The following is a 15,040-nucleotide window of genomic DNA, read 5'->3' as shown; positions in this document are numbered from 1 at the left end:
ATTTAATCAAGATTGCAGGGCATTTTGAAAAGTAATTGATTAAATTAAATTACATGTAATTAGATTTTTGGCTGATTAATGATAACAATGATTACTTGAATCCTCGATCTTGATATCTATATCACTAACGGAAAGCTGAATACTAAAATTTATGATAAAAGGGATGATTTTTCATTTCCTATCGTTAATTATCCGTTTTTAGATGGTGACGTTCCCTTGTCACCATCTTACGGTGTTTATATATCTCAACTTGTACGATTCGCTCGTGTTTGTAACAATGTTTTAGATATCTATATCACTAACGGAAAGCTGAATACTAACATTTAAGATAAAAGGGATGATTTTTCATTTCCTATCGTTAATTATCCGTTTTTAGATGGTGACGTTCCCTTGTCACCATCTTACGGTGTTTATATATCTCAACTTGTACGATTCGCTCGTGTTTGTAACAATGTTTTAGATTTTAACGAGAGAAATTTATGTATTACTGAAAAATTATTACACCAGGGTTTTCGATATCACAAACTAGTCAAAACTTTTACTAAATTTTATCATCGGTATAAAGACATCATTCGTAAATATAGCTCAACATGCAGACTGTTTATACGTTCAGGTATTTCACATCCAATTTTTTATGGAAATATTCTTTATAAAGCACAAAGGTGTCAGTATTCACCTCAGAAACTTACAAAACCTTTAAATAGACTGATTAAGAAGGGATATAATTACGATACTGTTGTCAAGTCATTAAGGATTGCATATTTTGGCGTTAATATTGAGTCACTGATAAGGTCTTTGCGTCGGAACTAAAGACATTTATTCTAAAAACAGTTGTTGGCATGACACGGGTTATGTTCTTCTCATATATGTTATGATGGTATGATACTAAACCCCTAACGGGAAGGATTGTGCCTGATGTTCATATGATGAAATCATAATCTTTCAGTCAGTTTAATTGAAGTCTGGAGCTGGCATGTCAGTTAACTGCTAGTAGTCTGTTGTTATTTATGTATTATTGTCATTTTGTTTATTTTCTTTTGTTACATCTTCTGACATCAGACTCGGACTTCTCTTGAACTGAATTTTAATGTGCGTATTGTTATGCGTTTATTTTTCTACATTGGTTAGAGGTATAGGGGGAGGGTTGAGATCTCACAAACATGTTTAACCCCGCCGCATTTTTGCGCCTGTCCCAAGTCAGGAGCCTCTGGCCTTTGTTAGTCTTGTATTATTTTTATATTAGTTTCTTGTGTACAATTTGGAAATTAGTATGGCGTTCATTATCACTGAACTAGTATATATTTGTTTAGGGGCCAGCTGAAGGACGCCTCCGGGTGCGGGAATTTCTCCTACATTGAAGACCTGTTGGTGACCTTCTGCTGTTGTTTTTTATTTGGTCGGGTTGTTGTCTCTTTGACACATTCCCCATTTCCATTCTCAATTTTATTGAAAAATTGTAATCAATTACAGCTGATTAACGATTACAATTACAATTACCCCAAGTCTGGTTATCACTAATGTTATTAAAACATTTATTAGATCAATATATATTAATATTGCTTATAACGAAAAACATATCAATTGCAATATTACATATGGTGTAGCATTCTCGTGTTTCCATTGGATATTACAATCACGTGTTTCAAAGGTTACTTTACGTATCCGAAGCCTTGTTTCTATTTTGATGTATATTGTTTATCTAATATTGACACTCGGACTTCGTCCTCGGTCAATTTAATCTGAACAGGTCCATATAAAACGTAATATCAAAAGTCAGTTACTGATAAATATTGTTTTCGTGAATAATACAATGTGATCATAAATACCTCTCTCTGTTTATGAATGTGTAATAAGGTTGTTACAAACTAACCTGCTTCTTTTAATTTTGTATCATTATATTGCCATACTTTCTCGGTTTTATAATCAATATTTGGTCCGGTTTTTTTTGTTACTTTGCTGGTGTTAATGTTAAAATACTTCCCTTAAAGCGTAATTTTACTGTTAAATAAATATTCATACTGTGTCCCCCGTGCGACATGCTGAAATAACGCACGTCCGTCCGTCTGTCTGTCTATTCTTCCAGACTATTAGCTTTCGCAAGTGTACACTTCTTGCAAAACATTTTATAAAACTTATATCATAGGGTCACGTTAGAAAAAGAGTGCCTTTCAACTATTTTTAAAGAATAGTTCCCCTTGGAAATATTAATTGTTTTTGAAAATGAATAGATCTCACAGAAACTTTGAAACGAGGAACATCAGAAACTATTACAGTCATATGTGTTTATGAGTTTATCAGACTGTAATATTGTTAAAATCAAATGCACTTATATTAAGGGCGTGGAAGTTAAAATTGGCGAGAAAAATAAATTGGAGCATCGATTATGCAAAATATCGTACTTTTCACAGAAATTACATGCATGTCGTCTCACTGAATGTGACGTCTTGAGGGAATTCGACCCCTTATCGTCGTGCCAATAGTTAAATTCCTTGACCCTGTGTCGGATGCCTTTATCCGATATGTATTGGTTCATGTAATACATGAAAAAAATGGGTTTTTTGTACAAATACCAAAACTAATAATCAAATACGTTGCTGAAAGAAATAAACAAAAACGAAAAATTCAGTTCTAATTACCATTTATTCTATTTATAAATCGTTGAAGTAATTTCTATCTATTATATAGTATCATTAAGATTAATATCTAAGATGAACCTCCATAGAATTCATTATCGAGTTTTGACAGGAAAAAATGAATATCGTTTAACTGAAACTCGTTGTCATATATTTGAAATTTTACTCATTGTCCTGATATAGCTTTTCTCAGGGTCCTTTTAGGTTTTGCAGCTCTTCACTGTTCGGAATAGGTTATGGATTTTAAAATATATATCGGCCTTTAATCTCACTTAAGACAATAATTGTCGCAATAGTTATCATAGGTACCAGGAACGTGCATTTGGTGTTACTATAGGTTGCACTTTGTAAATACAGCTGTTTCTCAAAACACGCCTCTTTTGGGGAGTAATTGAATATTCATAGAAAATTCATTTTGTTTACATACTGGTTCCCAGTTATGCTCTCTTTGTTCCATATCGCAGAGACAGAACTTGGGAATGTTACCAGTAAATAAACACGTGCATATTGTTTACATTGAAATCTGTGGTAACCTTTCATTCCACGTAGGGGTAGTTAAGAAAATTAGTGTAAGTTTAAACTCTGAGAAGTTCAGGGCATATAAACGTTGAAAATATGCCGCACAGCCCTATATTTTGACCTTTGAAAAAAATTGTGGTGCATATGAACTTTCAATTCTAGGATAAGATTTTTTTCAAAACTTCATAGTAAAAGTGGTACAGTTTTAGCCGTAAAAGGAGTTCCTATGGGAAATTGCATTGTCAATATTTACAGAAATGCAACCTATATAGGGTGAAAAAGGGGAACATTCAGAATTTAACCAAATTTGCTTTATTTCACAGATTTTAAAGAAATTAACTCAAATAAGAAGTTTTATAAATATTTAATGAAGATTGATAGAATCCTGGGCCTTAAATATGATGACTCAGCATAAATTCACAGTTTACAGTATGCATAGTTTACTTAAAGTCCTGGATACAAAATTAAATCATAATATTTGCATATTTGTAAGTTAAATTGTTAAGAAGTGCTTATATTTACTCTTCGCAGTCATTGAAACTCATAGATCCTTCCTGAATATTATTTATGGGGTATTTGTGTCCTTTCGATAACCCAAAAGTAAGCCGCAACACCTAAATCTGCTTTTTTGTCACCATGTCATAATAAATACAAGCTAGAAAAACAAAAATATCTCAAGAAAACTTACAATAGTGTGTTCTATCCTGAATATGTACTAAATATTCCAAATTGCTAGAAACAGCAGAATTATTTAGGAAATTTGAGGCCCCAGGGGCAAGAAACATAGAAAATTGCCTACCCCCTGGGTCATAAAACAAATATTTTAACTTGTAAATGCTATGATTTTATGATTTTAAAGTTCTTGATATAGAAAACAATAACTATGCTTGGAAGTTATGGAAAAATCAAATGTTAGCAGTCATCTCTACAACATTTTAAGTGAATTTATATCTCAGACTGGTATCTGCATACATACAACTATTGCAAATATGGCTTTGTTTGAACACTTCTAGTATATATAGTAGCTAAATTGTGTCAGATATATGGTTAAAGATGATACTGTTGTGACAAGATTTCTAAATTGACCATTTGAGGCAGAAAATGTGTTCTTTAATTGACAAATAGGCATACAGTAAGATGTGGACTGGAGATAGAGGCTGGATTGGATACTTTATATAATCTTGAATGATGTAATGATTGACTGCTAAACATTACATTTATGATATTCTGATATGCTTTCAATATGTTATCATAACAGTTTTTAACAGGTTCTAGGCATTTTTTATCAGAAAATATGCAAATAGGGTAAGCTGGCAATAATTAAAGTCTTGTTTTCAAATTCTTTAAAAAATTGAAACAGGGGAGGGGGTATAAAATGTATAGTAAAGAAAAACTTAGAGTATACACAGTGATTTCTTTAAGACTTTAATTCTGATAAATGAGTATTAATGTGAGAAAAACTGATTTTAGAGAGTTTTCTATTTGAATAAATGTCTGTATAGGTTGCACTTTGTAAATACAGCTGTTTCTCAAAACACGCCTCTTTTGGGGAGTAATTGAATATTCATAGAAAATTCATTTTGTTTACATACTGGTTCCCAGTTATGCTCTCTTTGTTCCATATCGCAGAGACAGAACTTGGGAATGTTACCAGTAAATAAACACGTGCATATTGTTTACATTGAAATCTGTGGTAACCTTTCATTCCACGTAGGGGTAGTTAAGAAAATTAGTGTAAGTTTAAACTCTGAGAAGTTCAGGGCATATAAACGTTGAAAATATGCCGCACAGCCCTATATTTTGAAAAAAATTGTGGTGCATATGAACTTTCAATTTTAGGATAAGATTTTTTTCAAAACTTCATAGTAAAAGTGGTACAGTTTTAGCCGTAAAAGGAGTTCCTATGGGAAATTGCATTGTCAATATTTACAGAAATGCAACCTCTAGCACGGGAAATAAACTTTGTGACGCAAATCACATGAAATTCATAGGCTCACTAAATAATTCAAAATATGGTAACTATGCTGAACGCATGTAGCCCATCAAACTAGAGATAAAGGATACAACAGACACAGTTAAGTCGGCCTCGCATCTTGACATACATCTAGAAATTGACAAAGAGGGTAGGTGGAAATCAAAACTTTATGACACAAGAGATGATTTAATCTTCCAAATTATGAACTTTCCATTTCCAGCAGCGCCTACATACTGAATATATATCTCCCAATTGATACGATATTCCGGTGCTAGTATTTCCTATCATGATTTCCTTGATAGAGGCTTGCTGCTCAAAAGAAAGCTACTAAACCAAGAGTTCCAAATTGTGAAGTTGAAAACGTAAATTTTACGGACGCCATCATGAGTTGGCTCATCGTTTTGGAAAAACAATTTAATAGATCGTACCATCAATCCCTTTTCTTTTTATGAATGTGACCTACCGAATAAGACTATTTACCGGGTCTGCCGTACTTGGTCACAGTTTTTGGAACTTTTGGTCCTCAGTGCATGCTCTTTTGGCTTTCGAACTTTTTTCATCTGAGCTTCACTGGTTAGTCTTGTGTGAACGGAACGCACGTCTGACGTATTAAGTTTTAAACATGGTACCTTTTCTTAACTATTATTCGTGTGTTTCTCTGTCCAATATGTTCTCCCGTTTGTTTGTATTGTACTCCTGCCATGTAATGTGTCATGTTGATGTTATATTTAACATTGCCATAGAAGCGGGAGGTTTTCCATGCCACAAAACGAGGTTCAACCCAACATTTTTGTCTTAAAATGTCCTGTATCAAGTTAGCAAAATGGTCATTGTTCTATTAAGATTCATTTCTCTGTGTGCTACATTTTAATGTAGTGTTTCTGTTGTGTCGTAGTTCTCCTCTTATATTTGATGCGTTTCCCCTCAGTTTTAGTTTGGAACCCGGATTATTGTTTTTTCTCAATCAATTTATGAATTTCGAACAGCAGTATACTTCTGTTGCCTTTCTTTATCTGTAAAAACATGTGCAACACGACTGTGCCGCATGTGAAACTGGATCTGCTTACCCTTCCAGAGCACCATACTTAACTTTTTTTTTGGATTTCAGCGCCTCTGATGAGTCTTTTGTAGAAGTGTCGCGAGTAAATCGAAAATTGCAATCCTAGTATTTATAATGAGTTTATGGACACTAATCATTAGCTTCGTAATTTAATTTTTTCTTTTTATTCGAGCGCCGCGTATTAGTCTTCTATAGACAAAACGCGCATATCACGTACAAAATTATTAGACTGATATATGTATCCTTGATGAATATTTTGTAACCACTAGGTCTTTGTCACTGTTGGGGGATGTTTAGAGTCAGGAGATAGTGCAAGCCCAGTATTCAGAAACATGTATTGACATGAAATCTAATTAATATAATCAGTTTGTTTTTTTAAATACTGTTGATAAAAAGCTAAGATTGTCATGGACGTATTTAGCGCAACTTATCGGATTTTTTTACGGTTCAATTCTTTTCCACCTGGTATTTGATTGAACCTTCCAATTGTTTTTTGATCGGGAGCGATGGCGTACCAAATCATGAGCCTGATATCGCTATCTTTAATGCGCTTTTGTTAACAAACAAAAAGTTCTAAAAGATTGATTCGAATAAAAGACTGGTTGAATTAATTATACATTTTCAAGTAATGTTAATATCATTCAATATGCAATTGCACTGAAACCAATTACTTTGAGTTATTGCCACGGTAGTATTTATGGTTGTTATGAACTTGGCCATACAAATGTCTCATATTTTACACATAATTATTTAAATACTCACAACCGGATTTGTCAAAGTGATCAGGATCAGTTTTCAATGCTTGGACCAATGGGGAGTCCTTATGTATGACGGGTTTTAAGTCGATTCCCTCTCCTGTAGCCTCTTCTTCAAATGTCTCACTTTTGTCAAAGACTGCATGAACAACATCTATCTCATCTGTGAAAAGTATACAATACAATTTGAAGAATAAAAACTGTCTACGAAACCTCTTAAATAATTCAATGACTTCAATGTTTAATGAAAAAAAACTTATGCTTTAAGTGTAAACTCTTGAAAATGTTTATTCTTTAATTTGATTTCTGATGAAAGTATAACTTTAGCTATAATCGGTCAAATATCAATAACTCAAAAATGTTTTTGTTCATGTTTTTATCAAGTACCGATATATTGAAAAAAACAGAATCGATAAAATGTTCCTACTCAAGAATAAAAAGTTGAAGAATGTTAAGCTGATATGCTACATGTAGTTGACATACATAATACTTATAATGATAGTTTCACGTATGTAAAGTCAAAGTTTAATCAATTAAATAGAAAAAAAGCAACGGATTTGGCTTGAGGTTAATAATCCGATTGTTATGAAGGATTTGCTCGAAGTTACTTTTTATTATTACTAATTGTTCGTATTGTTAAGAAAGGTAATAATGTTTACTTTCATATGTAAAATTATTCAATTATTCAGTACTTATCTACATTGATATTAATTGCAAAAGTAAGTGCATATTTATAGTCTGGTGAGATAAGTTAATACGTTTGGATAAAAAAAAATGTTACATTTTCAACTGCCAAATTTGAAAATAAATGAAATATAAAGAAATTGATTGCTAATGTCTAACTTTTAATTTAAGACTAAATAAAAAAAATGAGAATAATTACAAAACATCCTTGTTACCTTATACCTAGGTCTTGCTGTATTGTAAGATTTAACAGGTCTTTGGTGTCAAATTAATTTTATATGAACTATTGGGATGCAAATTGGCAACAGTGGAAGAAAAATTACCATTGCAAAGAGAAGTAATAGCCCAACGACAAAACACTAAAATTGAGAAAGGAAATGGGGAATGTGTCAAAGTGACAACAACCCGACCATAGAGCAGACAACAGTCGAAGGCCACCAATGAATGAGTCTTCAATGTAGCGAGAATTCCCGCACCCGTATGTGTCCTTCAGCTGGCCCCTAAAAATATGTATACTAGTACAGTGATAATGGACGTCATACTAAACTCCGAATTATACACAAGAAACTAAAATTAAAAATCATACAAGACGAACAAAGGCCAGAGGCTTCTGACTTGGGACAGGCGCAAAATTGCAGAAGGTTAAACATGTTTATGATTACACCTCTAGCCAATGTAAAAAAAAAGTAAACGCATAACAATACGCACATAAAAATTCAGTTCAAGAAAAGTCTGAGTGCGATGTCAGAAGATGTAACAAAATAAAATAGATAAAATGACAATAATCCATAAACAACAACAGACTACTAGCAGCTAACTGACATGCCAGCTCCAGACCTCAATTAAACTGATTGAAAGATTATGTCTTCATCATATGAATATCAGACACAATCCCTCCCGTTAGGGGTTTAGTATCATACTATCATAAGAAATATTATGAGAAGAACATAACCCGTGTCATGCCAATAACTGGTGTTTTTTTTTAAATACCTAGATTGAAGCACCATTGATTCGGACAATGTTGAAAAGGCAGATAAATAATATGAAATAATTAACAAAGTTGATAAACTCTCACAGACAAACTGTAAAAGTCCATTGAAACGAGAACGAACCTAACCAGTAACAAGTTCACACAGTTACTTAAAGCTAGCTAAAAGCTAAATTTATCTAATTAATAAATAACATTACACCAAACATACCTTACATTTTGTTGTCAATATAAAGAAATTGTATGCGACTGTCATACAGGCGAGATCTATAGAACAAGGTTTAATCCATAATTTTCCAAACAAGAACATGTCTGTTCCACAGGAATATGACACTTGTTTTCAATCCGTTTGATGTGTTTTGGTTTTGTTGTTGCCATTTGCTTAAGGACTTTCCATTTACAATTTTCTTCAGAGTTCGGTATTCTTCGTTATTTTTAATTTTTAGTGAAACTCCGAAAGAATAAGCTGGAAAGTTTAATGCGCAAATTTTCATTTTATGATTTTCTTGGGAAGGGGATATGACATATATAAGCAACAGCTCATTAAAGTGAATTATCCTTCTAAGTAAGGGGCTTCTCAAACACCTATATTTTTTTATGTGATTCGTGTGTGTTGTTAAGCCTTTAATTTTATATGTTGTGTTTTATATACATTGTACTATAATTTATAAAAAAAAAAGAGGTGGTATAACTGCCAGTGAGTTAACTCTCCACAAGACAGGAATTAAAAACTACTGTTCACCGTACAGCTTTCAACAATGAGCAAAACCCATTTGATATAATTCTATTTGTCTTTTTCTTTTTTTAGTCTTTGCGTTGTCAGTCTATTTTCGATCTATGAGTTTGAATGTCCCTTTGGTATCTTTCGCCAATCTTCTGGAATCTATCCAACTGAGTCAGTTTATGATTTTGTCGGGTTTCCTAAATGTCTGAACTATTAAGACCTTAGAAATAAAGACAAAATTCAAGTATCGTGTGATTATTGTTAAAAAAGACTTAAGTGATATGTACTTTTGAACGTTGTAAATAAAAATGTTTGAATTTCATCGATTTATCTTTAGGATTTAAAAAGTTTTACCTTCACCTTGTTGTCACTTCTTTGAAAATTGGTTATTTTTTATTTGTTATTTGTGGACACTACGCTAATGTAATTGACTGTTGAATTGCGAGAAATAGAACGACAGTTACCTCTTGTTAGTGGAGTTTTCACTGTAAGATTTATTGCTAGTTTGCCAGTGATTTTAGTGTTAATTTCTCCAGCTACTACTAGCTGATGAACGAGGGATTTAACAGCTTTACGTAGATTTTCTGGGGTTTTGAAAACATCAGGGGAAGCAACAAGGTCTAGCTGGATACATTTATGTTCAACATTTTTTATCTGAAACGTTCCAGCATCACCACTCTTTTTGTCACTTTCAGATTTAACTATATTCGATAATTTTGTAATGGTATTCTCCTCGTCCCAACTGGAAGAGTCTACTTTCGTTGCAACTGTGATTTCCCTGTTATCTACAATACAAAAAATCATGAAAACTATATTGGCATAAAATATCGAAAACATATTGTTTTAAGATCATCTCATTAAAACTGCCTACGAACCTACGAAATAGTTATACTGAAAAGTAAGTAGATAAACCTTAGGCGAAACAATCTTAAAGGTAGTGTTTGATTGTCTTAAACATTCAGAAACAGTATCGTTTTCGGTTTGCTATTAAAAAAATAAATCTGTGAAATTATTTAGTGTAATACTACTTGACACTGTATGCTTTTATAAAAGTCTGTACTCAAAGAAGCTTTCATAAAATATAATATTTGAAAAGGAAAAAGTGAGTTTTTATTGATAAACTAAAACCATTTAAATCAATTCCCATCGGTCCTTTAGTTTGATGGTAAAATTCTAGGACAACATATAATTTATGAAGAATGCAAGAAAAATATGCCAAGGGCATCAAACTTGATTGAAATTATTTACCTACTTTTTTTTGTTTGAAAAGGAGCAATATATGAATATATATATATATTATATATATATATGATTTTGTATAACTAAGACATAAAATTTGATTACCATCAGCCAAAGTTTGTCTTTTTGTTTTTTCAAGAGCTTTTTCTATTGCAATTCTTATAATTGAATCCAGGTTATCCACTTTATGATTCAATTTACGCATCTCATTTGTATTTTCTTTTGTTTCCTTTGATACTTCGTCTGACTTATCTGTAATAATTTTGAAATGAGTTATTTGTAATACATTGCTTAAATGCCAGATATATTATGTAAAGACAAACACAGCTTTTCCTATTAACATACATTAAAATGTTCAACCAACTGTTATCAATATTTAAGAACTTTAAGAATACTAAGCTAATAGATTTGCTGAATCATGATGAAAAGTAAAAATAATATCAATTAGTGCGGGACAAAGATTGTGTTTCCCTTTTATACTAAGACACATGGTACGCAATGAAGTGATTATGTTAAATAAGAAATTGACCTACATTTATCTTCATTTTGGTATTTCATCGGCATGGGGATATTTCAATATCCGAATTATTGTCTTGAAAATGTCTGAGTAGAATTAATTGCAGTATTTTTTATTAAATACATGGGTTCAGAAAACATTTATCAATGCAACAATAGTGAACCGTGTTCAAATCTCCTAAACTAATTTAGGAGACAAACTATGAAAAACAAAACAAATACAGAGGGATTCGCATGAACTCACAAGACCGGGTGCGTCTACATGTATATAACTTGGTTTTGCGAATCTATCCTCAATACGGTTATCAATCGAATAATTCCTTCAACGCGTAAATAAATTATTGAAAATATCTGAACGATAGAAATGGACCGGTATATATGTAGCCCGTCATGCACAAAATACTTGGGGTTGCATACTAGTACAAATGTAGAAATTTTTAAGTAAATATATATTATGTTACTGAGCAGTTCCTTGAAGTTTTCATCTTGCTTGTTATTGATCAATTCTACTGTTTTCTTGCATTCATCAACTGTAGTTTGTTTTATTCCATTTAGAGTCTCTAACATCTGAAATAACCGGTACTAAAAGATGACTCAGCTCCTTTTTTAAATATAAATATGTTTGAATTGAGGACAATTTGCCACCATGCATTTTGTTTCCATATGTGCAAAAGTTTCAAACACAAAGGCCATTCGCAATCGTTGAAATTAAAGCGTACAATAATTTCACTTTAACAAAACAATGTCCTCAAATATGAAAAAAATAATAATGTAAGTCTCGTTAAAAAGATTGAGAATTTAGATACCAAGTATAAGTATAACTAAAACAGACAACACCATGGACATGAATTTGAAAAAAAGCAAAGAAAACATAGCAAGAACAAACAACAATACCAATCGCAGTCACTGTATAAAAAAAATAAAGGGGTTGAACACTGGTGCCACGGAAGGGTCACAACTTTCTGCTTCACATGTGAATAAACTCGTCATTGATACCACAATTGAAATTTGCGCCTGATGCGCGTCTCTTCTAAGAAAAGACTCATAAGTTACGCTCGAATCCATAAAAGGTTAAAAAGGTCAAATAGGGAACCCCGCAGTGTTACTATTGCAAAAATTATTGTAATGCGTCAAACCCAATATTAAGAGTTCATAAATGTTTTTATCATACCATAAGACATCAACAAATGCAAAACAAAATCATCTATACGTCGTGTATATTATGCTCACCTTTAGACTTGACCAAATTAGCACTGTACATCACCGCAGGGTTTTATTCTTAAAGTTCTACCCTGGAACAGGTCCTTGGCAGAGCTTTTAAGAAAGCTGCTAATACAGTTACAATGTAAGTCTGGCAGTTTAAAAGAGAGGTTAGAACTGATCCCTACTGTTTGTTCCGTGATTTTTTAAATGAATACAAAAACTAATCAGAACAGATGATTAACGTAAACAGTGGGCCTACAGTCTTTCAATTTTGTTTGCATACTTAGGACAATTATTTTTTTTAAGGAAAAATAAGTTGTTTTTCTGTTTTTAATCTTCTCCTTTAAAAATATATATTTACACATAAAACATTGCAATTACTTGTATTACGTACACGTGTATGTAAGTCCTTAGAAGACATAAGATGTAAAAATAAAACTACCTTGATTATATCCTCATTTGACTTTTTCAGCTTTTCTTTCAAAACCTCTATTGATGAATTTTTAATCTCTGATATTTTTTCCTGAAACATTTTCTTGCATTTATTTCCAATCTCTCGTGCAAAACCTAAAGTTGCATTGGTCAGCGTTCTCCAGTTATCTTCGAAATCTGTATTGTTAACCTGACCATTTGGGATATGTGCGAGAAAATTTCTTACGTCTTTAATATTTTTGCGCCACATAAAATTCATTTTAGATGGACAACAATGTTGGACAACGTCATAGAATAGCGTGATATCGAGCTCGTCAACTGTTACTGAACCTTTTGCAGAAAATTTGCAAAGGCAATGTTGAAGAATTTTAGATCCCATCATATTCTCATGTTTTGGTTGAGGTAAACCAGAATTGTCATACAATTTATCGAATTGTTGTAGATGTAAACATCCTCTTTTTCTAGTCGAAGCCAAGGATGCTGTCATGCATTTACAACACGGTGTTGTTGGATAACATTGGTGAAATAATTGATGGATGTTGTTTGGATCATTAAGGAAATCTTCGAATTCAATATTGGTCAGTATTTTCACTTCGAAGTAATGTTGCATTACGTCAATTGCTGGACCAGTTACGAAACTCAATAGCTGAAGGAAAAACTGTCTTTCTTTTATGCTAGACATGATGTTGTATTTGTGTTTCTCTGAAAGAAACATGAGATAAACATGGAAGATGAATGACTGTTGAAACAAGCTTTCAGCGTTCGAGACACGTGTGATTAGCCCTCATTCAATTGTGTTCAAGGTAAGAACCGCTAAAATATGACACAATGTAATTCAATCAAACGCAAATCCAAATTAAGAGTCAGAAATAACATGTTTTAGAAGGCCAGCGCTCCATCGTTATACAAGATGCAAATTTAATTGGCATTCAGGTGGACTGCTTCCTCTTTTTTTGGTCTTAATGTTTTATTTTCATTTTGGACTTATATTTCATAAGTGAAATCTTTTTACAAGGCGAGTAACATTTTTATTAGTGCGTTACGAAAGCTTAAGAAATAATTGATGCAAGCTATACTTAATTGTAGTTTTAACATGGGTAGGCATTATATTCGTGATTATTATTACCCGAGCGATAGTGAGGGCTAAAAAAAGGAATATAATGCCTACCCATGTTAAAACTACAATAAAGTATAGCTTGCATCAAATATTTCGATTTTGATTAGGACAATTAAAATAATTTCTATGTGTATAAGGGTAGAGTGTTTGTGTAGAAATAATTGATGCAAGCTATACTTTATTTTAGTTTTAACATGGGTAAGCATTATATACGTGGTATTTTAGCCCTCACTATCAATCGGGGAAAAATAATCACGAATTTAATGCCGACCCATGTTAAAACTACAACAAATTATTTCTTGAATAAACCATGCATTAATTTAAGGTAGTACAGGAAATGAGATGTACCAAAACTCATACAAATGTAAACTAAATATCATAGTTGACGCATCTGTCGTCGCAGCAGCTGGATATAGCATTACCGAGAGCATTACTAAGACTATGAGGTGTTTTTTTTTTCATTTCGTCGAAGCGAAACAAAAAGGAAAATTATAATAGGTCAACTTTGATGCAAGATATAATTCAATTCCAGTTATATCAATTTTAAGCATATCCTCCTGATAAAATTATTTATTTTCAAAATCAAAGACATTTCCTTGTAACAATACAATAGTACTATATGTCTGCTGTAATAAGGCAACAAAAAACACAAAAGAATTTGATTCCTTGTTATTAAAGGGTTCTATATATAATGCATTTTACAAGATTAATTTAAATTCTTTGTGTAAATTGTTATTTAATTACCTGACTTTAGGAGAAATCAAAGATACACATCAACTGCCATATCAAATGCTTCTCAAACATTCTGTAAAAATAAGTCAGCTTTCTACATAATGAAGTCAATATGGCGACTTTTACGTCATTTTGGGAGTCCTATAATTGAATTTTCTGTTTAGGTGAATCCACGTTCACCAATATTTATGTAATCATTCATGCCTCTTGAAATTGTATATCCTTTAGTTCTCTTATTTCAACAACTGATCCTCGACTTACATTTTAAAATATCAAAGTAATTCAACGCAACCCTTATGTAACCTCTTTTAAAAAAAATGTTAAATGAAAGAATAAAACACCTTTCCAGAATCTAAACTAACTGGAAAGGTAAATATTATTATTTAACACTATAGCCAAAATCTTATAAAAAGTAAAATAATAACAAAAATGATCTTAAAGCGAATTTGCTTTCTGTTTTGGA

At 32.1% G+C, this 15,040-nt stretch overlaps 1 protein-coding gene across 1 annotated transcript in view; it reads right to left on the bottom strand.

Annotated features, from left to right (window-relative positions):
• LOC143083741 (uncharacterized) overlaps positions 1 to 15,040 on the bottom strand; it is a 43,872-nt gene extending 28,832 nt beyond the window's left edge. Inside the window, exons 1-6 of the mRNA XM_076260033.1 lie at positions 14,590 to 15,040; positions 12,739 to 13,430; positions 11,555 to 11,660; positions 10,683 to 10,829; positions 9,803 to 10,123; positions 6,950 to 7,105 (exon numbers count right to left, since the gene is read on the bottom strand). Coding sequence (XP_076116148.1) covers positions 6,950 to 7,105; positions 9,803 to 10,123; positions 10,683 to 10,829; positions 11,555 to 11,660; positions 12,739 to 13,410 — 1,402 coding nt within the window. The 5' untranslated portion in view covers positions 13,411 to 13,430; positions 14,590 to 15,040. The remainder of the gene's footprint in view (positions 1 to 6,949; positions 7,106 to 9,802; positions 10,124 to 10,682; positions 10,830 to 11,554; positions 11,661 to 12,738; positions 13,431 to 14,589) is intronic.

Source organism: Mytilus galloprovincialis, chromosome 7, assembly GCF_965363235.1.
Source record: "Mytilus galloprovincialis chromosome 7, xbMytGall1.hap1.1, whole genome shotgun sequence".
In the NCBI taxonomy this organism is placed as follows: Eukaryota; Metazoa; Mollusca; class Bivalvia; order Mytilida; family Mytilidae; genus Mytilus; species Mytilus galloprovincialis.
The sequence above is the reverse complement of the archived record's forward strand: the minus strand, read 5'-3'. Positions and strand labels throughout refer to the sequence as shown.